The 25,922-nt window shown below is 43.2% G+C and overlaps 1 protein-coding gene across 1 annotated transcript; it reads left to right on the top strand.

Annotated features, from left to right (window-relative positions):
• Positions 1–3,484: 3,484 nt before the first annotated feature.
• Positions 3,485–25,575, top strand: ERICH2 (glutamate rich 2). The gene is made up of 13 exons (XM_073645667.1): positions 3,485–3,684; positions 6,626–6,668; positions 8,437–8,470; positions 9,773–9,809; positions 10,012–10,048; positions 12,604–12,652; positions 12,763–12,799; positions 16,624–16,722; positions 17,025–17,122; positions 17,676–17,812; positions 19,064–19,121; positions 20,436–20,507; positions 25,232–25,575. Exons 1-13 carry the CDS (start codon positions 3,677–3,679, stop codon positions 25,393–25,395), a joined length of 873 nt encoding a protein of 290 aa, XP_073501768.1. The 5' UTR covers positions 3,485–3,676; the 3' UTR covers positions 25,396–25,575.
• The last annotated feature ends 347 nt before the right edge of the window (positions 25,576–25,922 follow it).

The following is a 25,922-nucleotide window of genomic DNA, read 5'->3' as shown; positions in this document are numbered from 1 at the left end:
CTGGTCAGTGTAGATGTTGCTGTTATGGAAGTAGCACTCGTGGTGCAGTGTGGTGCAGGGAGTGATGGCGCAGCAGCAATAACTGACAGAGACGGTTGGGTGCAGTCTTCAGGGTTTTACTGACGATTTTCAGACTCCAAGTTACCAGGGCCAGGGTAACCTCCCACGTCGTCCTGTGCTTACTCAGGGAGCGGTTCAGCAAACCCGCAGGTACCTCCAGAGTACATAGCGGGACACCCTTCTGTGTGTTCCTTCTGGCCGTCTCCCTGCACCTCACACCTAGTGTCCCAATCCAGTGACCGCGGACCTTGTCGGGCGACGTCTTCTCTATCCCCTGGGTCCTCTATGGCTACCTTCTTGGTGAGACAGATGTGGATTGTGGCTGCAGTACCTGAAATACTGAAGCCTCCGGTTTCCTAGTTGAGGCTTAAAGAACTCCGCTAGTTTAGGGACCGGTCCCCTCTGTGCGACCTGACCCCTCCACCTCCTGGTAGATTCGGGCGTACGGGTGGCCTCCAGCACTTCCCGTACCCCTGGGGTCCCTTCCACGTTCCTGGAGCCTTTCCTGCTCCTCTCTCTCTCTCTCTCTAGTCCTGGGCCTCTCTCTAGGCCCTACTCCTGAGCAGAGCTCCTGCAGAGCTCCTGCTCCCAACTCTTCCTCTCACTGAAGAACCCTTCTAGATTGTTCCACTCTCTTTTTATATCACTTCTTCCAATGCTCCCCTGATTTACTTCCTCCACCCACACCCACTACATGGTTCCCCCTTCTTTGGTTCCCCCCACTCCAGCCAGGGACAGGGCTCAGCAGGAAGCGCGACACATCTTGCCCTTCCAGCTGGTCTGGAGTAGTTTAATGTTGGATGCAGGTGTTAGGGTCCCGGGCTGTACTCCTTTCTTACCTGAGAGTGAGGTACCACACCTCTGGGTGAGATGCAGTACCTCTGTGGAGACCAAACCCTCAGGGCCGCCACATTTGCACTAGAGATAAACTATGACCCTTTGGTAGCAGCTTGCACCCACAGGAACAGACATCCCAAAAACAGTATTGGTTGATATTAAGGCCTCCTCCTATTATCATTGGTGTCTGCTGCATCCCGCAGTGTATTAGTATTGTGTGACCAGGTATTGGGAAATATGGCTGCTTTCTTTTTTTTTTCTTTTAATGTGGGAACACAGTTGTGATATCGCCTCCAGGACCTGCTCCTGCGATGTCTGCTTCTGTTATCAGGCACCGCCGTATTCATTTTTCAGGGGCTAATGATGTGATGGAGATGTAGGAACCAGAAGCTCTGGGCAGCGCAGATGTAAGGGTGATGGACTGTGCTGTCTCCATAATCGCGTCATGTCTATTTTGTCATGCGTCTTCGTATATATTGTGTCATGGGAATTGTATTGCATTGTGGTGTTTGCCTGTGTAATGTATAGAGTGTGATGAGCATTGTTAGTATAGTATGCATAGTGTGTAATGTAAAGAAGCTCTGCCCAGCAACAGACAGCAGGGTCAGAAGTAGTTAAGTGTTGGGATTAGCCCACAGGACTAGGGCTTAGTGATAGGGACAGGACTTTGCTTCCTGAATAGAGTTAAATAGAGTTTGGAGAGTATCAAGTTTGCAGTGCAGCCAAGGGGCGATCTACAGCTAGAAGAGACTGGAGCGAGGAATAGCGAGATGTTAAAGAGCGTTACTGACGAGATTGAGAGACCTTACAGAAGGCATTATCAGATAAGATGCCGAGTCATGAGAAACTCGAGAGCTTGCTAGTACCGGAGGTAACGATCCTAAGGAGGACTGAAAGCGTGGTAATAGAGGGGGTCCTGGGCGGTAGATTCAGGGCGAGGATGTAGAACTGCTGAGCGAGTGGAGAGAAACTCTCTGATCAGGACTGTAGCCTAGAAGCTGAATTGTGGCGACGTAGAGACGAGACAGATAAGCTGCAGAGCCCTGGCGTAGCCTACAGAGGAAACATACAGTGGAAATGAAAAGGCTTCTTACTGTGAAGGAAACGTACTTCAGAATGTGTACCCGCTATCTCTTGTACATAACTCTTATCAAGTTCAGTAAAGTCCCCATGTTTGAACGGAACTCTCCATTATTAATCTGTGGAATTTGTGGTCCTGGCCAGCCATCATCATCGATTAAAGACGGCCTGCACGGGTGTAAGGCCCACACAGCACCAACACCCAGCCAGGATCCACTCTTTCATGTAGAGCACCGGGGCATGACAGAAGACGATCGCCTCGCCCGCGGCTACAGCTCCGTGATGCGTTACACAGACTCTGTCCAGTGGCTGGGACCCGTAGTACTGTCCAGCTGGAGGAATCAGCTCCCTGCTTTAGCCTATTGGGAAGCACCACACCCTATTTAGCTTTCCAGTATATGGCTGGTAGCTGCCAGATACATCCTTGTGCTCATTAGGTTCAGGCCTATAGGTGTAGTTGGTGTTGTGTGTATTTGTTTCCTGGTTTAACTTTGGCCTGCTTACTGATTTCTCTTGCAACTTCTGATTTTGCACCTCCTCTGCCCTCCTGGTTATGACACGGCTACAGTAACCTGACCACTCCTGTCAGCCTTCTCTACTAGCCAGCAGCTGACTCTGGCCCCATCCCCTGTGTAAGTCCAGATCACAGTACAGGGGTTAAAGGGTGAAGGCCAGGGCATCACCTGAGATATGGTAAATAGAGTGGCCCAAGCCTGTCCGTGGAAGCCATTTCTGGAGCTGCGGGGTGACCACTGACCGAGCCACATTACAAAGGTCTTATATTGTGCTGATTTGGTCACTTAATACTGGGTTCTGATGCGCCATCACCTACAGCACCTGTGAGTGGAGAAGGGCTGTATTGGCTGTATAAACAGCTGTCTGTTAGGCCTCATTCAGACATCTCAGTTTTCCACAGAGAGAGTGCTCATTATAGTCTATGGGGCTGTTCACTAGTTTCTTGTGGACGGAGTTTCTTCAAAAAACAAAAGTGACGTCAGTCTTTGCTGTGAGTCACGGATGTAACTTGCCCCTTGGAGTGAATAGGTCAAAAAAGAAAAAAACACATGCATGCCATGCTGTCCTTTACGTGTTGCAGTTTTGTTTTTTTATTGTTTTGGTGCTTTTTTTTTTTTACTGTTTAATGGGTGGGAGAACTGGGAATTTATTTATTTTATTTTTTCGCACAAGCAAAAATCTTATGAAGCACTGATGGTGAAAACTGCAACGAGCCAAAAAACAGTCCATGCACAAGGGGAAAAAAAAGTGTGAATGAGGCTTTACACCAATAGTACTTGTAACTTGTACTTGTCAGCTGCTGTTTGATAATCATACACATCATCCATAGCAGGTAGGACTATGACAGAATAAGCCGTCACCAGATTTACTGCACATAAACCAAAGAAAAACTCCTGCTTTTCCGACCTGTGCGCCAATGATCAGCGCTGTACGAACGGTCACCGAAAGGTGGCGCCAAAGAGGCAGCTGACGCGGAACTGTTTCTCTCCAGTCTCTATTCCTGACCGGGAGGATTTCTCTGCTACCCCCTCCCCGTGCGTCTGTTACCAAGGAAACGGGTCTGCAAACAGATTTCCAGAAGTCTGCTCCGTCCGGGAGGTCTGATGTAGGTTCTCCGTCCACAGCCGGGAGTCCCGCCGGTAACAGCAGCCTTCTGTCGGGGGTTTATCTGTGAAATCGAAGGATGAGCAGGTAATGACTGACCGCCTGTCCTCACCTTACACTGCCTGCTATGGAGACACCTGGCTCTGATGTCCTGAACAGCAGGGTGGGGGAGGGGAGATTTCCTTTGTAAAACATGAAGTTACTTACAATGAAGTCACATAGACTGTGATTAGTTTTATTATTGTGTTTTTTTTCTTCTTTTTTTTTCATCCATGGCATTTTTTTTCCCCAAGAGTTGTATAGTCTGTGTCACCATTGGATGAAGTCGCCGCCGCCCTGCTGACCGCACCGACAATTACAGTGATCTGAGTGGATCAGTCATATTATTGTTGCTCAACAACATCAGTTTTTGATACATTTTTGGGGAGGTGTGTTTTGCTCTAAAAAAAATGTGATGGTGAACTACAAGTGCTGAATTTATTGCGTCCTTTTTTAAGACTTCTAGGTGCATTTTTTGTTTTTGTATCGTCGGTCTATCTATCTATTTATCTATCTATATATATACACTGCTCAAACAAATAAAGGGAGCACTTAAACAACAGAATATAACTCCAGATAAATCAAACTTCTGTGAAATCAAACTGTCCACTTAGGAAACAACACTGATTGACAATCAATTTCACATGCTGTTGTGCAAATGGAATAGACGATAGATGGAAATTATTGGCAATTATCAAGACACCCTCAATAAAGGAGTGGTTCTGCAGGTGGGGACCACAGACCACATCTCAGTACCAATGCTTTCTGGCTGATGTTTTGGTCACTTTTGAATGCTGGTTGCGCTTTCACACTCGTGGCAGCATGAGACGGACTCTACAACCCACAGAAGTTGCTCAGGTCGTGCAGCTCATCCAGGATGGCACATCAATGCGAGCTGTTGCAAGAAGGTTTGCTGTGTCTGTCAGCGTAGTGACCAGAGGCTGGAGGCGCTACCAGGAGACAGGCCAGTACACCAGGAGACGTGGAGGGGGCCGTAGGAGGGCAACAACCCAGCAGCAGGACCGCTACCTACGCCTTTGTGTAAGGGGGAACAGGCGGAGCACTGCCAGAGCCCTGCAAAATGACCTCCAGCAGGCCACAAATGTGCATGTGTCTGCCCAAACGGTAGAAACCGACTCCATGAGGGTGGTATGAGGGTCCGACGTCCACAGATGGGGGTTGTGCTCACAGCCCAACACCGTGCAGGACACTTGGCATTTGCCACAGAACACCTGTACTGTGTGTGTGTATGTGTGTATATATATATATATATATATATATAGTACAGACCAAAAGTTTGGACACACCTTCACATTTAAAGATTTTTCTGTATTTTTTTTTACTATAAAAATTGTACATTCACACTGAAGGCATCAAAACTATGAATTAACACATGTGGAATTATATAGTTAATAAAAAAGTGTGAAACAACTGAAAATATGTCTTTTATATTCTAGGCTCTTCAAAGTAGCCACCTTTTGCTTTGATGACTGCTTTGCACACTCTTGGCATTCTCTTGATGAGCTTCTTGAGGTAGTCACCGGAAATGGTCTTCCAACAATCTTGAAGGAGTTCCCAGAGGTGCTTAGCACTTGTTGGCCCTTTTGCCTTCACTCTGCGGTCCAGCTCACCACAAACCATCTCGATTGGGTTCAGGTTTGGTGACTGTGGAGGCCAGGTCATCTGGCGTAGCACCCCATCACTCTACTGCTTGGTCAAATAGCCCTTACACAGCCTGGAGGTGTGTTTGGGGTCACTGTCCTGTTGAAAAATAAATGATGGTCCAGCTAAACGCAAACCGGATGGAACTGCATGCCGCTGCAAGATGCTGTGGTAGCCATGCTGGTTCAGTATGCCTTCAATTTTGAATAAATCCTCAACAGTGTCACCAGCAAAGCACCCCCACACCATCACACCTCCTCCTCCATGCTTTGCGGTGGGAACCAGGCATGTAGAGTCCATCCGTTCACCTTTTCTGCGTCGCACAAAGACACGGTGGTTGGAACCAAAGTTCTCAAATTTGCACTCATCAGACCAAAGCACAGATTTCCACAGGTCAGATGTCCATTCCTTGTGTTCTTTAGCCCAAACAAGTCTCTTCTGCTTGTTGCCTGTCCTTAGCAGTGGTTTCCTAGCAGCTATTTTACCATGAAGGCCTGCTGCACAAAGTCTCCTCTTAACAGTTGTTGTAGAGATGTGTCTGCTGCTAGAACTCTGTGTGACATTGACCTGGTCTCTAATCTGAGCTGCTATTAACCTGCGATTTCTGAGGCTGGTGACTCGGATAAACTTATCCTCAGAAGCAGAGGTGACTCTTGGTCTTCCTTTCCTGGGGCAGTCCTCATGTGAGCCAGTTTCTTGATGGTTTTTGCAACTGCACTTGGGGACACTTTCAAAGTTTTCCCAATTTTTCGCACTGACTGACCTTCATTTCTTAAAGTAATGATGGCCACTCGTTTTTCTTTACTTAGCTGCTTTTTTCTTGCCATAATACAAATTCTAACAGTCTATTCAGTAGGACTATTAGCTGTGTATCCACCTGACTTCTGCACAACACAACTGATGGTCACAACCCCATTTATAAGGCAAGAAATCCCACTTATTAAACCTGACAGGGCACACCTGTGAAGTGAAAACCATTTCCGGTGACTACCTCTTGAAGCTCATCAAGAGAATGCCAAGAGTGTGCAAAGCAGTCATCAAAGCAAAAGGTGGCTACTTTGAAGAACCTAGAATATAAGACATATTTTCAGTTGTTTCACACTTTTTTGTTAAGTATATAATTCCACATGTGTTAATTCATAGTTTTGATGCCTTCAGTGTGAATGTACAATTTTCAAAGTCATGAAAATACAGAAAAATCTTTAAATGAGAAGGTGTGTCCAAACTTTTGGTCTGTACTGTGTGTGTGTGTATGTAATATATATATATATATATATATATATAAAAATTCTATTTTTTTTTACACATTGTTGTGTTTTTTTTTTAGGACTGAAGCTTGTGCAGTCGCTTCCAAAGTCAATCTGTGCAAGGTGAGACGTTTACTTCCTGTAAGCCGGGGATGTCAAACTCGGACACACAGAGGGCCAAAATAGAAAACTTGGACAAAGTCACTGGCCAACCAGTATACAAAATAACGGGCCCCACGTAGCCCTCCGTGCACAATACTGGGCCCCATGTAGCCTTCTGTGCACAATACTGGGCCCCACGTAGCCCTCCGTGCACAATACTGGGTTCCACGTAGCCCTCCGTGCACAATACTGGGCCCCACGTAGCCCTCCGTGCACAATACTGGGCCCCACGTAGCCCTCCGTGCACAATACTGGGCCCCACGTAGCCCTCCGTGCACAATACTGGGCCCCACGTAGCCCTCCGTGCACAATACTGGGCCCCACGTAGCCCTCCGTGCACAATACTGGGCCCCACGTAGCCCTCCGTGCACAATACTGGGCCCCACGTAGCCCTCCGTGCACAATACTGGGCCCCACGTAGCCCTCCGTGCACAATACTGGGCCCCACGTAGCCCTCCGTGCACAATACTGGGCCCCACGTAGCCCTCCGTGCACAATACTGGGCCCCACGTAGCCCTCCGTGCACAATACTGGGCCCCACGTAGCCCTCCGTGCACAATACTGGGCCCCACGTAGCCCTCCGTGCACAATACTGGGCCCCACGTAGCCCTCCGTGCACAATACTGGGTCCCACGTAGCCCTCCGTGCACAATACTGGGCCCCACGTAGCCCTCCGTGCACAATACTGGGCCCCACGTAGCCCTCCGTGCACAATACTGGGCCCCACGTAGCCCTCCGTGCACAATACTGGGCCCCACGTAGCCCTCCGTGCACAATACTGGGCCCCACGTAGCCCTCCGTGCACAATACTGGGCCCCACGCAGCCCTCCGTGCACAATACTGGGCCCCACGCAGCCCTCCGTGCACAATACTGGGCCCCACGCAGCCCTCCGTGCACAATACTGGGCCCCACGCAGCCCTCCGTGCACAATACTGGGCCCCACGCAGCCCTCCGTGCACAATACTGGGCCCCACGCAGCCCTCCGTGCACAATACTGGGCCCCACGCAGCCCTCCGTGCACAATACTGGGCCCCACGCAGCCCTCCGTGCACAATAATGGGCCCCACGTAGCCCCCTGTGCACAATAATGGGCCGACATAGGGGTGGTGGTTTTATTTGGCCCGCGACGCCAGAACCAGGTCCTAACCATGGATACCTAGGTTATTGCAATGTCCTGTACATGGGGTAAGAGACCTAGCGAATCAGAAGAACTATACAGCATTTCTAATAAGAGGTATTTGCTAATATTATGATTACACTTACATTCTACAGGATCTTATCCCAATATGTAGTAAGTCCCCAAGGGCAGGGTCTTCTTCCCTCTGTTCCAGTCTTTCATTGTTAGTTTTGTTTACTGTAAGTGATATCTGTATTTGGTATGTAACCCCTTCTCATGTACAGCACCATGGAATCAATGGCACTATATAAATATATAATAATAATAATAATATTGGGATTGGACCTTGAAGATGGCAATACCCCTGTAAGTTCTGTGTCAGAGTAGGCAAAACACACAATCTCATATGATTGCCCGTGCCCAGTGTCCAGGTCTAAGCAGTGCTGCTAACAAGACATCCAGCGAGGTGCGGTCATGTGGGCGATTAGTCCTTTATGACAAGCGCCTTTTGGCCAGGATCGTGCAGATACGCTGCACTTGCAGATCTCACTGTTTGCACACTACTGTATGGCAATTTTTGGACTCTTTTCTGACTGTGGTTTCTTTTCCAGGCATTGGGAAAGCTGGAAGTTCTTGACCCAGAAGGTATAAAGTCATGTTTTATGATTTTATTTTTTTTGTTTTTTATTTTTTAAGGGCTATTTCAGAATATAGAGTCCAATATAATAATTGTGCAGCTCTCTGCACAGCAGGGACGTGTATGCGTGCTGCTGTGCAGGAAATAAGCTTCTTATCAATGGAGGTCCCACTAATCAGAATATTTAGATCGCACTTCAAAGAACACTGTCAGATATACTTTACACAGGTGGTTTTACTATGTTTATCAGATTTTACTGCATCACTTTTCAACTTACAGAAGATGCACCTTAGCAATAAATTGCAAAAAAAAAGTCATTCTGCCCCTAGTTTAACGTTTTCACATTATTGACCCTGGTTCACTCAAAGGCAAATTCATTAAAGGGAGTCTATCACCCCTAAAATGCATGTTAAACTAACTATACAGTTGTTATATAGGGATCTTAGCCTCCCTATAGAAGTCATACTAGCATGCACTGTCTGAGAAAATGACTTTTAATTCAAATGCAAATGAGGGGGCTTCAGTCTCCCTTGGCATGGCCAAGGGCTCAGTGCACCCTTATACCCCCTGAATTTGCATTTTTATGACTTCCTCCACTTCTAATTGACAGCGCTCAGAGCCCGAACTCATATTAAAAAAGAAAATGAGCCTTGAGAATAATGAGGACCCAAACTGTAGAGCTCCAAAATTTTCTCTCTCCCTCTCCCAGACTTTCCCTGGAACTCCAAACATTGTAACGGACTTCCGGGAGAATTCCGAGTTCGGCGATTGGCACCGGACACTAACTGTCTGGTATGAACCCTGAAATTTTAAGTTTGGGTTTGCTCATCTCTACTCACAAGCTATGTCATTCCTTGATTTGACAAATAATAATAATAATAATAATAATTTTTATTTATATAGCGCCAACATATTCTGCAGCACTTTACAATTAAGTGGGATGGACATATGGTATGGAACCTTGCAGAGAGGATGAACACCAATCGGAGGTCCTATCCAGGGAATGATCAGATTCTGTACTGTTGGCTTCCAGATCATGCCGTCCCCTAGTCCATCATTCAGCATGAAATCATACAGGAAGCTGAGCACCGTAGTCATCAGCGGGCAAACCAGCATGCATGAAGTCCTGCTCCGTCATTCAGCATGAGGTCATGCAGAGAAGCTGAACTCTATTCGATGGTCCTCTTAAGGGAAAGATCAGGGGCTTTTTTTAACCATAACTTTTCATCTCTGGGAGGGATATTTATTATATATGAGCATATAATAACAAAGCATTAATAATTGGTGCTTCTATATATTCTTCATTATAGGCGAAGATTATACAAAAAACAGCAAATCCGGGTCTCTGTAAGTTTCATTATCTAAAACTTGTTTAATTATTGTTTTTTTTTCTCATCACGCCAATCATTGAGTCTTTTTGCAATATTTCATTATTGACTCCTAACATAAAGAAGTCAAATACATTAATATGTTTACCCTTGTAGACTAATTCCTAATTGTTATTGGACTAGTTGGATTTATTGGTTTATTTTTTTTTGTTTTTTTGCAGAAAGTTTAATTCTCAGAGTACAGAATTTGCAACAAAGGTATTTCTTGGAAATATTTGTTGTCCTGTCCCCAAGTGCTATTAACTTGCATATATGGGTCTAATCTGCAGGTTATAGAAACTCAAATCATAAACCAGAGAAGGGTAGCGAGGCCTAAATGACACTAGCGTGAAGCAGAGGTCAAGAACGATAAAGGGCAGGACAGGAAAACTTCATCAAAATATTAAATAACTTTTATTACAAAAAAAGGTCACAATGGTAATTGTCTCAACACAGAGAACACAATTGACATGTGTTGGTGGGTTTTCCAAAGGGGAAAACCCTGCAAGTAATAGTCCAAGTAGAAAGGGTAAAACCTAATCAGTTCATAGTGACATCTGCACAATGGAAGTAAGGGTGGCACGACAGAGGGGACATTGTATTGAAGTAAAAAGGCAATCAATGTAAGATTATAATAGTGTATATGCTGGCTGCCATGATGAAATGGGCTCACCCACGAAACACACACCTCGTCAGCAGAGGCAGGATAACAATTGCAAATAACACCTCTATGCAGAGCTGATAACACAGGATCCACCAATCACAATCGGCAATGTCACACCTTTCATACACTCATTAGATGCTTCAGTATAAAAGATGGAGAAACAATAACTGTGGAGGGAGAAGCCCATAATAGGGTAAAACCCTAATATAGGAGGTAGATGATGCAATAGGCTTGACTCACCTGGGGTGGTTGTGTACAGACTGCGAAAAGGTCCAGATAACCTGCTGCCTCGAGGCCAGGGGAGAATCCAGCGGATGGAAGCTTTCCAAACTAAAATAAAAATCCTATTTAAAATAGTCTGTGCTGCCGGAAAAGAAGTCTCTTGCTGCAATATTCCTAAAGCCCCCTTCTCACATAGCGAGATCGCTGCTGTGTCACGGTTTTGGTGACGCAACAGTGACCTCACCAGCGATGTCGCTATGTGTGACACTTTGCAGCGATCAGGCCCCTGCTGTGAGGTCGCTGATCGCTGCAAAGTGTCCTGGACCATTTTTTGGTTGTTGCTCTCCCGCTGGTCAGCACACATCGCTGTGTGTGACCAGCGATCAGGCTGGTAACTATGGTAAACATCGGGTTACTAGGGGCACATGTGCCCCTAGTAACCCGCTGTTTATCATGGTTACGAGCCTGCTAAAGTGAGCGGTAACCTCCCGCTCACTGTAGCAGAGTGGTAACCATGATAAACAACGGGTTACTAAGTGCGCGTGTGCCCCTAGTAACCCAATGTTTACCATGGTTACCAGCCTGCTCCTGCTTCAGCAGGCTCGTAACCAGGAGCAGGACATCGTGGAAAGATTCTTTCCACGATGTCGCTGCTCCCCTGATCGTTGGTGAGCCTGCCTGTTTGACAGCTCACCAGCGACCACATAGCGACGCAGCAACGATCCCTGACAGGTCGTATCGTTGTCGGGATCGTTGCAGCGTCGCTAAGTGTGACGGGGCCTTAAGCATTTCAACACTGTGCTGGCATCTTTCTCAAGTGTGTGTAAAAAAATCAGATCATTATAAAAGATAAGATCAGTCTGTTTACTGATGCTAATGTACTTGTACATTTCATGAAACTAAAGGAAGTTGGAGTATAAAAAATGTCCCAGTGGCCAGGGTGAAATTTGCTAGAGTTCTATTTTTTATTTTCAATAAAAATTGTGATATGGGGAAAAACATTGCCAAATAAAATAAATAAATGTATCACAAAAGCCTGATTTAAAGGGGTTGTTTACTTCTCAGATGACACCTTCTCAATTTCTATGTTTCTCCCCCCGCTCTAGTGGTGTCGACACTGGCTGTCCCGGGGATAACGTGACATTATGTCATACAGTCCCTGCTGCCAATCAGCGCTACCTTCACTCTCCTCTCCTACAGATGTAATTAACATCTGGAGGACGTTAAAGAGCAGTCGCATTTCTCCCTTCCTACTGATGTCTGATTTGTCCAAAGGAGGGGAGCGTGAAGCTGGCGCTGATTGGCTGCAGAGATCGTGTGACATTATGTCCCCTCGAGATCCAGTGCCAACACCACTGGAATGGTGCTCGCACCAGAGGTGAGTATAAGTCTTATTATTTTACTGGGGCGAAACTCAGTGATTTTAGAAGGGGTTTTAAGAGTAGTGGACAATCCCTTTAAACAATCGGTCGTTTTCTGATGTTACATTCCCTCTAAGTAATAGATTTCTGCCTGTCTGCAGCTACCTTTAGGGGTTGTAGTAAGCTCTAGAGTACTCTATGCTGCCCAAAGTATGTGATTGAAAGGGAACCTGTCAGGAGGTTCATGCCGGCCATCACAATAAGCACATCTTACTCCAGTGTACACTGGGCAGGACAGGGAAACAAGTCTGAATCAGGGCCAATGTTTGAAAAACAAACCTGTTAGGAGGAGCGGAGTCCGCTCATGGAGGCTGCAGCTGGGATTTCTCTACCATTATGCAACTATTTAATTGACCCTCAAGACTAATACTTACATAGAAGAAAAATTCCCTATATAATGTATGTAATAAGATGAAAATGCATCTGTTGTATGGAACGTGTTTTATAATATTTGTCCTTTTTTGTAGCGACCCGTAAGCTTACAAAATGGGAAACTACAAGTGCTCGGACCCAAAGGTAATCGTGTTACTAATACAGAAGCCTCCAGCAAGGCATGGTGTTTGTGGATTGATTTCTGTTCTTATGAGCAGTGTTTTAATAATATATTCTTAATTTACTTTTTACAGAGGAAGTGGATATTCATCCTTGTGATTCAGCATCAAGGTAGTTCACTAATCTACTGTTTTATGTTTCCTAATATTTAACATAAAGTATTATGATTTATACTTTTTTTATAAAACTTCTTAAATGTCAAGCTTTTTGATTGATGGAGATTATGATCCATAATAATCACTAATACTAAGGGCTCGTGTAGATGACCGTTTTTTCCACATCTGAGAAAATCAGTCTGCTTCTGCTAATCAGACTCTGGTCGGAGCGTGATCCGATTTTCTTGGAGGTGGAGAGGGAAAAGAAAAAATTCTCCACCTTCTCTATAATGTCAGTCTTTGAAAGTAGGACTGCACTCGAGTGACATCTGAGTGCAGTCTGATTTTTTTTCTTTCCACGGATCCAGAGTTGAATTGGCGTGTGCCATACGCTTCTCGGAGGCAAATTGCATGCTGCATTTTATTTATTTATTTATTTTTATGTGCAAAGCCCCATAAAATAACAAAATATGGCACCACCTGTTGTTCATAGTGTACAGCTATGCACAGGTCCACCTAATGAGCTGCCACTGGTCCCACATGCTCAGTCTATCACTCTCCCCACACTTCTGTGCATAGTGGTCGTCTGTTTACCCCGGAGCAGCCAGTTGCAATAGGCATCCGCCCTGCTTGTCGGAGAAAAGAGCAGCGCCTCTACAGCAACATAAAGACCTTAGGGACTATATCAGCAGCTGCCAGAGGGGGAAGGGGACTGATTCTTTTCAATAACAATGAAGGGGAAAACATGAAAGCAAACAATATAAAATGGAAAAAAATTGTATTTTATGCTAGATACCCTGCAAATTGGTTCAAACCAACTATGGGAAGCATTTCAAAACTTTTAGTATGAAAATGATTCAGGAGAATTAAAGATTAAGACGATCTGATATTTGTTCCATCAGATTGAGCAAATTTATCAATTAGAACTAATTGTAATAGCATCAGAGACATAACAATCATATCTTTGATGATCATTGCTCCTATGGCCATCTGGCTAGGTGTAGGGAACAATGAAGAGATACCAGACTTTCAGACGTTTCTGTAACATTTACATGTTTGCAGATTGCGCCGCTCCCTAATTCATCTTCATTTCCTGATCAGTGATGCAAATCCCATGCGGGACATAATGCATGGAAAATTGATTTCTACCCTCTGGAGCAGATTATTAGTGACATTTCCTCAGTTGGTAACTACAGCAGAGGATTCACTGTGCCAGTATATGACCTTGTGTCACTGCGTTCAGCATTATACGGCTCCCATATTACTTCTGTAACAGAACAACCAATAATGGTGATAAACCCAAAATGCATGCAGCTATGAAATTACAAATACTTCCTGAATGACTTGAGGTGTAAACTAAATCAAATGGGCAGGTCTTTTCTTAAATTAGTATTTCTAGTAGGGTTACCTTCTAAATTACCAAAATGTTAGCAGCAGATCTTTTAACACCTCATAGGCAATCTATAATGAGGTTTTTGCTATGTAATCTGAGAGCCGTATGAGGTAGGGGCTGAGACCCTGATCCCAGCAATGTCACTTACTGGGCATTGATTTGCTATTTCATTAAAATTTGTGTTTTATCAGCAGGAGATTATTACTACAGGACTAGCTGCCTCATGCCTCCCAGTCCTGCTGCTCTCTGTAACCCCGCCCTCACCACTGATTGGCATCTTTCTGTTTATACTGTATTGTATTGACAGACAGCTGCCAATCAGTGGTGTGGGCGGGGTTATACACAGCTCAGCATTCAGGGAACTGCAGCAGAGAAAACTGTGATTGTATCAAAATGATATCATGTAGACCAGTAAGTGACAAATCGCTGAAACCAGGGTGTTTGCCCCTACATCCTGCTGCTCTCAGATTACATAGTAAAAACCTGGTGACAGATTCCCTTTAACCCCTTTATGACGTGATACGTAATAGTACGCACAACGTCGTAACCCCCGGTTCAGCGCGGGCTCCGGCCCTGAGCCCGCACTAAACCGGGCACATGTCAGCTGATTTATACAGCTGACATGTGCCCGCAACAGCTGCATGTGGAATCGCAATCCACCTGTGGCTGTTAAATGCAGCTGTCAATCTTTGACAACGGCATTTAACAGCTCCGCGCCGGAAGCTCGTCACTTACCCCGCCCATCGGTGACCCCATCACATGATCTCGGGTCACCGATGGGTTGGCATGACATCCTGGGGTCTGCAGGAGACCCCTGTGGTTGTCATGTCCAGATTGCTATGAGCGCCGCCCAGTGTTCGTTTCTCATAGCAAGTGAGCACATCTGCTACACACAGGCAATCTGATCATAGCCTGTGTGTAGCTGAACCGATCATGCAAGTGCTGCTTCTAGTCTCATGCAAGTGCTGCTTCTAGTCTCCCATGGAGACTATTGAAGCAAGCAGAAAGTAAAAAAAAAGAATGTTTTTAAAAAATATATAAAAGTTTAAATCGCCGCCTTTTGCCCCATTCAATATAAAACAATGAAAAAAAAAAAAAAAAAAACACCTACACATATTTGGTATCGCGGCTTTCAGAATCGCCCGATCTATCAATATAAAAAAATAATTAATCCAATCGGTAAACGGCGTAACGAGAAAAAAATTCTAAAAGCCAGAATTACATTTTTTTGGTCGCTGCAACATTGCAATAAAATGCAATAACGGGCGCTCAATACATCGTATCTACCCCAAAATGATATCTATAAAAACTTCAGCTCGGCGCGCAAAAATAAGCCTACGGCTGGCCCCAGATCCCGAAAAATGGAGACGCTGCGGGTCTCAGAAAATGGCGCCATTTTTATATTTTTAAGCAGACTTTGGAATTTTTTTTTCACCACTTAAATAAAAAAGCCTCTACATGTTCAGTGTCTACAAACTTGTAATGACTTGGAGAATCATAGTGGCACGTCAGTTTTAGCATTCAGTGAAAGCGGTAAAAAAAATAAAAAAAAAACCTGTGGAATTGCACTTTTTTTGCAATTTCACCGCACTCGGAATTTTTTCCCATTTTCCAGTATACGACATGGTAAAACCAGTAATGTTGTTGAAAAGTACAACTCGTTCCGCAAAAAATAAGCCCTCACACGGCCATATTGACCGAAAAATAAAAATGCTATGGCTCTGGGAACAAGGGGAGCAAAAAACGAAAAATGCTCTGGTCATGAAGGGGTTAAAGACCAGACACTTTTTTTTTGTTTTTCACTTTCTTTTTTTTTTTTTCACCTTCCCAGAGCCATAACTTTTTTTCCTCTACTTAGCCTTATAATGGCTAGTGGGTTTTTTTCAGGAAAAGATGCTGTTTTGAATAAAACCATTCACTTTAACATTCAATATATAATTTGATTATTTTTTTTTATTGCATTTTTTTTAGGGAGAGGTGGTGACTGAAGAACCGCAATTCTTCCTTTCTTCTCATTACGGCTTTTAGTGTATGGATTAATTATTACTATTTTGATACACTGGACTTGAACAGGCACGGAGATACCAAATTTTTTTTTTATTTAAATGTATTCATTTTTATTGGAGGAAACATGGGGTTATTCAAATTTTTATATTTTTCTTTAATTCTTTTTTTAGTCCTCTTAGGGGACTTAAACCTTTAATCATCCGGCCTCTTATACTATATACTTCAATACAACTGTATTGCAGTATATGATAAAAATGTCGGTTTCCATTGAAGCTCAGTTCAGAGTACCAAGATGGCAGTGACAGGGGCACCAGGTCACCATTGTAAGCCATCCCCATCGATGCCACATAATCGTGTCATGGGTCCCCAATAGGTGGCAGTGTACTTTCCATTTAAATGCTGTTTTATTTATTGCTAAACTAATTTGTATTCTTCCATAGACCTTACAGCGCAGCTGGAAGACAAGGATCAGCCAGGAAAAAAAGTTATATCCCTACAAGACAGATCCCACTGTGTACTGTAAAGCCCCCGGCACAGAGGTACGAGGAAAAGTCACAGCCATCAGACATTTGTGTGTCATATATACCCGCCTCCATGGGTGCATTACTGTTGGGGAATTTAGTGTAAATTTCTGCACATTCCTAGATCTTGTGGATTGTTTTAAAAACAAGCATTTATTGCACCTCAGTTCTGCAAACACCATTAGTATTTAATAGGACGTAGGTAAATTGCTATTGGTAGTATGAAGCTATCTAAGAACAACAAATCCTCCAAAGTCCAATGGGAAGATACTTGTTTCTGTGATTATTAAGACTAAATAGGTCAATGCTTCTGTTTGCAGCAGTAATATTCCAGATGACAGTGTTGCACCCAGCGTGCAACCGAACACGTCAGAAGAAGATGAAATGCAGAAGACGTCATCTCCACCATCAAACACTGGTAACGATCTTCAGAAATATCGGGTGGTGGGGGGGAATGTTTCACTTTTATTGTGCAATAAAATGGAATGTTGGTGACATGCTATTTTTGTTAGGAAAGAAAATTGACACTTAATACCTAAAGTGGCAAAAAAAAAAAATGGTGTCGTTTAGCGGGAGAGGCATGTTCATCTGTGTTTCGGCAGATTGCTCAACGTAAAAAAAGCCTTTCTATGTCTCTGGGGTGTACAGTTTTTTTTTTTAAATCTTTCATCCTATATGGACATAGATTCACATCCTTCAAACTTGTGTGTGTGTTTCCAGTGTAAATGCTATAAAAAGAAAAAAAACCTTAATAACGAAGCTGGTGAAATCTCTGCATCCTGAATATAAAGTATAAACTATACATCAAAAATGAGGCCAGTATACACCAATGGAGGGGTTAGAAATTTCACATCACTTATTTCTAGTGAATGTTCTGCACCTGAGCTATGTGTTGTTTGTGCATCACCCGCCGTCACCCCATAAGATCTGCTGTAATTTAACCACGTTGCCTTGTATGATTTTTATTACAGTAGATGAAAAAGGAACCGCAGGATCTCAGTCATTGGCCATTCATAATGACCACTTCAAAGGACGTCTGGAGGAGTCTAGTGAGGAAGATGACAGCGATGATGATGCCGGCCGTGCCCCCATAGAGCTTCTAGCAGAGGTGACATGGCTTTCGGTTAACAAGCGTGCACTTAGTAATGGACCCAGTGGGACTGTAGCAATAGACATAATTAGTACTATGAGACGACCTGAGGATGTCCAGTTATCCACAGTGTTTGCAATGTATGATTTCTACAAGCCTGAACAGCAATTCATACTACAGCCGCGCTCTCTTACAGCCGGACCGAGCTGGACTATAAGCTGGTATACTTGCAGAGTGTAAGAGCACGTTCACACTGTGGCCATTTAACAGACAAAACCCAAGAAAAAAAACAAAAATAAACATATACCCTACAGCAAGTAAATAGTAATAGTGCATGTAAATCACATAGGGTACTTCGTTAACACTATTTTGATCAAAACGGCATAAAAGCCATCCCACCACGACAAGGTGTACCCAATCAGGATGGTCCTAACCTGTTTCTAGTGCTAAAACCTTACCATGTGTCAAATGACATCAGTGTGAATAAGAGCAGAGCAGGACAGGGCCAAAATGAGACACCCATCCAGCTTTATTTTGATCAAAAAAACATAAAAGCCATCCTGCCAAATGGCCAGTGTGAACATGGTCTTGCAAAGTGTAAGTATACCAGTGTATAATCCAGCTCAGTTTTTTGGTTTTGCTGTAATCTCTTGTACTCTGTACAAACAGTGGGCATGCCCCCCTTTTTTATGTTAAGTAATTCATCTGTATAGCCTCTCTTGGATGTGTATTCAATTTGGCCGTGTCCCACTCTCCCCTTATTTTCACATTGACGTTGTTTGACTCATGGTAAGGTTTTAATACTAGATACAGGTTAGGACCGTCCCAATGAGTACACCTTGTCGTAGTGATCAAAAGAGTGTTAACTAAGCACCCTATGTCATTTACATGTACTATTACTATTTACTTGCTGTTGGGTGTATGCTCATTTTTATTTTTCTCTTGGGTTTTGTCTCTTAGAACTGTGTTTTGCTCATTTATTGTTTGATCGCTGGCATGTTTACATGGGACGATTTATCTACTGGTGAAAGTGCACCATTGAAGGTGTGCTATCATGCTCCAGTGCATGTTGCTTGTTCATCGAGTGATCACTGGCATGTTTACATGGGATGATTATCTACTAATGTAAATGCCCTGCCTCTCGGCCGCCCGGTCTCCTTCCTTGTCATTAGAGGTTACACATACCATTGCCTTAAAGCATGTCAAACAGTATGTATTTTGCTGCCATGTGATTATGTTCTGTATAATTTTTGATTTTATTTTTTTTAGTTCATCAATGCTGTAATGGGTGAAGATTACCAAGTGGCACAAAAGCTATGTCAGATGAGTATGTATTTGTTCATATTACACACGTTTGTAGCAGGTATAACAAAATTGTTGCCTAGAGTATTACAATAATCTATGATAACCCAATAGTGCTAATATTATTTTAAAATAAAGTTTAGATTTCATCCTGTTTCCCTAGTAAAAGCCTCTGTGGTCCATTAAAGATTAACTACCGATTTAAGTTTTATGTCATAAATCAATAGTGAACATATGCAACTTTGTAATATATCTTATCAGAGAAATCTGCTTCTTTCATCTCTAATATTGATCTTTTACTCTCAATTGATGGGTAAAATCTTGATTCAGAGAAGACGGAGTTTTACATTACTGAGATAGGAGACTACGGTTGGTGTCTTAAACTCTATGGAACGAGGAGCTAGAAGTAGACAGACATTCTGCTGCAAGTTCTCCTGACAGGACAGTGACACTTGATAGTCTGTTGTTGTTTCAAGAGAACTTGCAGCAGAATATTTGTGTCTGCCTCTAGCTCCTCCCCCTCCATAGACCTTTATGAGCACAAACTGACCTCTCCTATCAGTAATACACAGATCTGTATTCACTGAAGACCTATTTTGAGAAACAATGATCAACAAAGGAGGAGAAAGTATCAAAGTTTTCTAATAAAATATATTCAATTTTCTTTTTTTCACTTGCAATATTGAGTTCTGAAAAAAAGAAAAACACCAGTTACTCTTTAAGACAATATAGGTTGCTGGTGGTCGTATGGACAGCATGGTGCTGTAGAATTTTATTTTCCAGCATTCATATGCAATTACTGCCACTTGTAGGGAAGCACTTCCAATGCCAATATTGCATTAGGAAATTTTTGTAAAGGTTATTTTATATATTTCTGTATCTTTGGGGTATTCTTATCTTATAGAGTGATGGTATATTAGGATATAGCATTATTTTACTTCTGAAATTACACTTTCCAGGAATTCGGAATAAGAGTATATAACTGCATCCAATAACTGCCTGGATCATTGCTCATTTGCACATTAATTTTTCTCTTGCTAAGTTTGAAAAAACTTGCATTTCTAGGCTTTTTAAGGATGAAAATGCTCAAGGCCAGATCCAGACCGATAGATGCTGTTCACTATTTTTAATTTTTGAAAAACTACAGGACAGACCCTGTGGGGGCTGTAATGGGGCCATACTGGTTGCCTCAGAGGTCCCAGTAACAGATCTAAAAAGCTTAAAATTTTGGGGAATAAAAAACATTTAAATTATATTTATAATGACTTTAATATTATGTTAAACATTTTGGTTTTTACATTTTCTATGTTTTAGTTACATATTTCTTTCCATATTCTAGTACTTCTATATGAACCCGACAATCCAGAGGCCGCACAGTTTTCACCTCTTATAGAGGAAATGCTGAAAATTGGTAAGAATGACTGAGTTCTTTATAACTATAGGATGAATCATAGAGAAAGTGCTAATCCCTTACTTTACAATCTCTTTACTTTGCATTTCTATCTATTTCTATTGCAGTGGCCTTTCCTTGACCATCATAAAATAAGGATGCACTTACTTGACACCTTATATTTACAGTCATGGCCAAAAGTGTTGGCACCCTTGAAATTGTTCCAGAAAGTGAAGTATTTCTCCCAGAAAATTATTGCAATTATACATATTTTGTTATACACATGTTTATTTGCTTTGTGTGCATTGGAACAACACAAAAAAAAAACTGAGAAAAAAAGGCAAATTGGACATAATTTCAATCACCCCAAAAATGGGCCAGACAAAATAGTTAGCACCTTCAACTTAATATTTGATCGCATACCCTTTCGAATAAATAAATGAAATTGCTTCCTATAACCATCAACACCGCTCAACTGGATTTTTGGACAACTCTTCTTTTGCAAACTGCTCCAGGTCTCTTATATTTGAAGGCGTCTACTCCCAACAGCAATTTTAAGATCTTTCCACATATGTTCAATGAGATTTAGATCCAGACTCATTTCTGGCTACTTCTGAACTCTCCAGCACTTTGTTTCCATCCATTTCTGGGGGCTTCTTGAAGTATGTTTGGGGTCATTGTCCTGCTGGAAGACCCACGACCTAGGACGCAAACCCAGCTTTCTGACACTAGGTACTGCATTGCAACCCAAAATCCTCTGGTAATCTTCAGATTTCAAGATGCCTTGCACACAGTGAAGGCACCCAGTGCGAGAGGCTGCAAAAGAACCCAAAAACATCTTTAAACCTCCACCATATTTGACTGTAGGTACTGTGTTCTTTATTCGTTCTCCCATGACAGCACCACGAGAGAGGGAATCTGCCCACCGAGGACAGGAAACCTACAGGCTTAAAAGGGGGCGGTCCTCCCTCTCGCCTCAGTTTGGTTTCCTGTCCTTGATGGGACCCTTCAGGCTTACCTGCTGATGCCTTGCCTGACTGGCCGGGTTTTAGTGGGGATGCCTTCTCCACTCTGGTTTGCTCAGTTGATGGTGCCACGGTGGACTCAAGGGGATCTGCACCGTGTGCGCGCGCCTGGGAGCAGCTCTCCCTGCCTGGGAGGAGAAACTCTGGCGCAGCCCAGCATCCCCTGCTTCCTCGGAGCTCGCTGATACTCTCCGGACTCCTCCCCTCCCCACCCCCCAACCCACGTGGTGTGGGGCATCTTTTAGATCTAGACCCATCTCGAGTTCCAACGTAATGCCTTGGGACTTGAATTTGGTCTTAACAGCATTATCTGGCCTTCCCTCTCTTGCCCTTAGATTCGGCCTCTCTATGAGACATTTAATTTAAGACAGCTCTTCTGGTAGCATTGACTTCGGCTAGGAGAGTAAGTGATGTCCAGAGTCTCTCTTCGGTTCCACCCTACACTCAGATCCTGGAGGATAGGGTAGTCTTCAAACCAGATCCTTCGTACCTCCCTAAGGTAGCTACCCGCTCCCACAGAACCCAGGAGATTATTCTACCTTCCTTTTGTCCAAACCCCCAAAATCCGGTAGAGGACAAGCTACACACCCTAGATGTTAGGAGGTGCATAATGAGATACCTGTCTGTCACTGAAGGGTTTAGGAAGGCGAGAACCCTCTTTGTTTGTCACCAGGGGATTAAAAAAGGTTGTAGGGCCTCGAAACCCACCATTGCTCGTTGGATCAGGGGCGCTATTGCTCTGGCCTATTCATCAAGTGGGAAGGAAGTACCAGAGGGTCTGAGGGCCCATTCTACTCAGGCCATGGCGACCTCCTGGGCAGAGAAAACGGGCGTCTCCATAGAAGAGATATGTAAGGCTGCTACCTGGTCCTCTCCAAAGACCTTTTTCAAACACTATAGGGTGCACATGGGTGACTCTTCTGACCTCCCCTTTGGGAGAAGGGTGCTCCAGGCTGTGGTCCCCCCTCCCCCCCCCCCCCCCCCCCTAGTTTCTCCATTTTCTGTAATTCTCTCGTGGTGCTATCATGGGAGAACGAATAAAGTCTTAGTTACTTACCGGTAACATGATTTTTCAGGGCCCATGACAGCACCCTTATATTTCCTCCCTTCACGTTGGTGGGAGCACTCCCTTTTAGTTGGATATTCACTCACTCTTATAAGGTGTTTTGGAGTGGGTGTTTGTATGGATATATAAGTATTTGGTTGTTGTCTTTTTTTTTTTTGGCCAATACACTTTGGCAAACTGCAGTCTAGCTTTTTTATGTTTTTGTGTCAGCAGTGGGATCCTCTGGGATCTCTTGCCACAGTGTTTCATTTCATTCAAATATTGACAGATAGTTGGTGCTGACACTGATGCACCCTGAGCCTGCAGGACAGCTTTAATTTCTTTGGAACTTGATTGGGGCTGCTTATCCACCATCCGGGCTATAATGCGTTGCAACCTTTCATCAATTTTTCTCTGCCATCCACGTCGAGGGAGATTAGCTATAGTGCCATGAGTTGTAAACTTCTTGATTATGTTGCACACTGTGGACAAAGGAACAACGAGAGCTCTGAAGATTGTTGATATTTTTCAACAATGTTGGTTCTCAAGTCGCCAGACAGTTCTCATCTCCTCTTTCTGTTCTCCATGCTTAGTGTGGCACACACAGACACACAATGCAAAGATTGAGTCAAATTCTCCCCGTTTTATCTGGTTTCAAGTGTGTTTTTCATATTGTCCACACCTGTTATTTGCCACAGGTGAGTTTGAACGCTCATCACGTTCTTGAAGCAAAGTTATTTACCCACAATCTTGGAAAGGTGGCAACAATTTTGTCCGGCCCATTTTGGGGGTTTTGTGTGAAATTATTTCCTATTTTCCTTTTTTTTCAGTTCTTTTGTGTTGTTCCAATACTCACAAAGGAAATAAATATGTGTATAACAAAACATGTGTAATTGCAATAATTTTCTCGGAGAAATACTCTATTTTCTGGGACGATTTCAAGGGTGCCCACACTTTCGGCCATGACTGTATGTGAATATGCTCCTCCGCAGTTTTTCTGTTACGTCAGCTGGCTGGTACTGGGGGATCCCTGGTGGCAGTGCATGAAATGGCAATGACACAATGACCTAGAAAACAATATACTCTTGAGCTTAATGTCTCTACTGCTGTCCACCTTGATAGAATAGATCTGACAGATATCTATTAATTGTATAAATTTTGGAAAAATTGTACGAGTGTATAGTTATGGTCAAAAGTTTTGAGGCTGACACAAATTTTAGTTTCATAAAGTTTGGTGCTTTAGCTTTAATAGTGGCAATTTGCATTCAGATTGTTGTATACAGTGATCAGATTAATTGCAGTCATCTCTTGCCATGAAAATTAATTTAAAAAAACCCTCAATTCCACTGAATTTCTACCTTGCCACAAAATTACCTGCTTACATCATTTCAGTGATCTTCTCATTAGCTCAGGAGAAAGTGTTAACGAAGACCAGGCAGCTGATTATAATTCAATCAACATGACAAAGTGATAAGAGCCGACTGGTTGCTTTAAACTGGGGCTAGTGCTTAAATAATTATCTTCTTCTATTAACCATGGTTACTTTCAAAGAAACATGCGCAGTCATCATTGCTTTGCATCAAAATGGCTTTACCGGCAAGAACATTCCTGCTTCTAAGATTGCTCCTAACTCGACCATTTTTCAGCTAATTAAGAACTCCAATGTGAGAGCGGTTCAGTGAAGAAAGCTTCAGGGTGCCCTGGAAAGTCCAACTAATGCCAGGACTGTATCCTAAAGAGGATCCAGCAACGGGATCCGTTCAATACCAGTGCAGAGCTTTCTCAGGAATGGTGGCAGGCAGGAGTCAATGCATCTGCACACACAGGGGGCAAGACTTTTGGAGGTGTCAAGAAGAGCAGCAAAGAAGTCAGGAGAAGAAAAGGTGAGGGATACTATGAGTCCTGTGTCAGCCAACAGTAAAGCATCCTGAGACCATTCATGTGTGGTGGCTTTTCATCCATGATGGGGGTCTACTCACGATTTTGCTTAAGAATACTGCCATGAATAAAGAATGCGATCTAATCCTCCTCTAAGAGCAACTTCTCCCAAAGATCCAAGAGCCATTTGGTGATGGACAATGCTTTTTCAGCATGATGGAGACCATGTCTCAAGACAAAAGTAATGTCAATCATCAAAAAGGGGTTGGACAAACAAAAACTCAGAGCTTGTGATTAAATTCTAAGCACTGATTAGACAAGAACAGGCTATCATCAGTCAGGATTTTGCCTAGAAGCAGATATCCAGCTGCCAGTGGGTGAAGGGCAGAAGCCTTAAAAAAAAATAAGGGTCAACACTGTAAATATGGAGTCTTTGCATAAACCTAATGTATTTGTAAAAAAAAAAGTTGAAAAACCTATAAAATACTTCATAATTGTGCTTCAGTAACCATGGAAGCATCAGATTAAAAGATCTAAAAACACTGAAACAGCAAACTTTGTGAAAAACAAAGTCTCAAAACCTTTGGCCATGACTGTAAGTTATGTAAGACTCAATGAATAACTACAATAGAGCTCCAGTAGCTTGTAGGTTTGGTATGAGTATATTGTTGCCCTGATCACAAGTTAAGGTGGATACGGAGATTATATATATATCAGTCAATTACTGTCTCGTGTGTTTGAACATCTTAGGACCAAGTGTGGTAGAATGATTTCTGATTGTATTTAATACATTGCAGAACAAGAGCAAAGTAGTGACGACGAGGACAGTGAAGACTCAGATGAGGAGACGGATGAAGACACCAGTGAAACTGATGATGATGATGATGATGATGATGATGATGATGATGATGACCTTGAGGATGGTGAAGAAAACCATTGTACTGCCAAACACGTTACATAAAGCTTTCATTAAACACTCTGGTTCAAAAATGTCAAACTAACAAAAATCATCATCTTTTGTTCAAGTTGGTGACATACATTTTACTTTCAAATAATTTATTGAATTTTGACAAATTAAACAAATGTGAATGTGAAATATTTGCATATAATGAAGATGGGAAGAAAATTGTAAAAGTAAAAATTGTATTTTACAGTCATTTTTGTACATTCATTTTACAAAACAGAACTAGAGTTGAGCAAAAGCAATTTGCAGGTCCCTGGTTCATCAGCCACGTTGCGCTGCTCCTCTTCTTACCTGTAGCCCCTGTGACGTTACACATCCATTACACTGCAGTGTAATGACGTTGTGGGGCCCACTAATCGGGAGAGGTGCCGGGAGTAAGAGGTTTGCAGTACTCCAGACTGGTGGCTATAGATTATGATTTGGCAGGTGCTCCAAGTTACTAAGAATCATTTTGGCCAACTCTGCAAGGCAAACTGTATTTTAGGGTATAGTATTACTTGTCAGCCATTGAAATGAATGGCCAT

The sequence above is a fragment of the Phyllobates terribilis genome, unplaced genomic scaffold (assembly GCF_046119375.1).
Source record: "Phyllobates terribilis strain yellow unplaced genomic scaffold, ASM4611937v1 Scaffold_9__5_contigs__length_417890890, whole genome shotgun sequence".
Classification (NCBI taxonomy): domain Eukaryota; kingdom Metazoa; phylum Chordata; class Amphibia; order Anura; family Dendrobatidae; genus Phyllobates; species Phyllobates terribilis.
The sequence above is the reverse complement of the archived record's forward strand: the minus strand, read 5'-3'. Positions and strand labels throughout refer to the sequence as shown.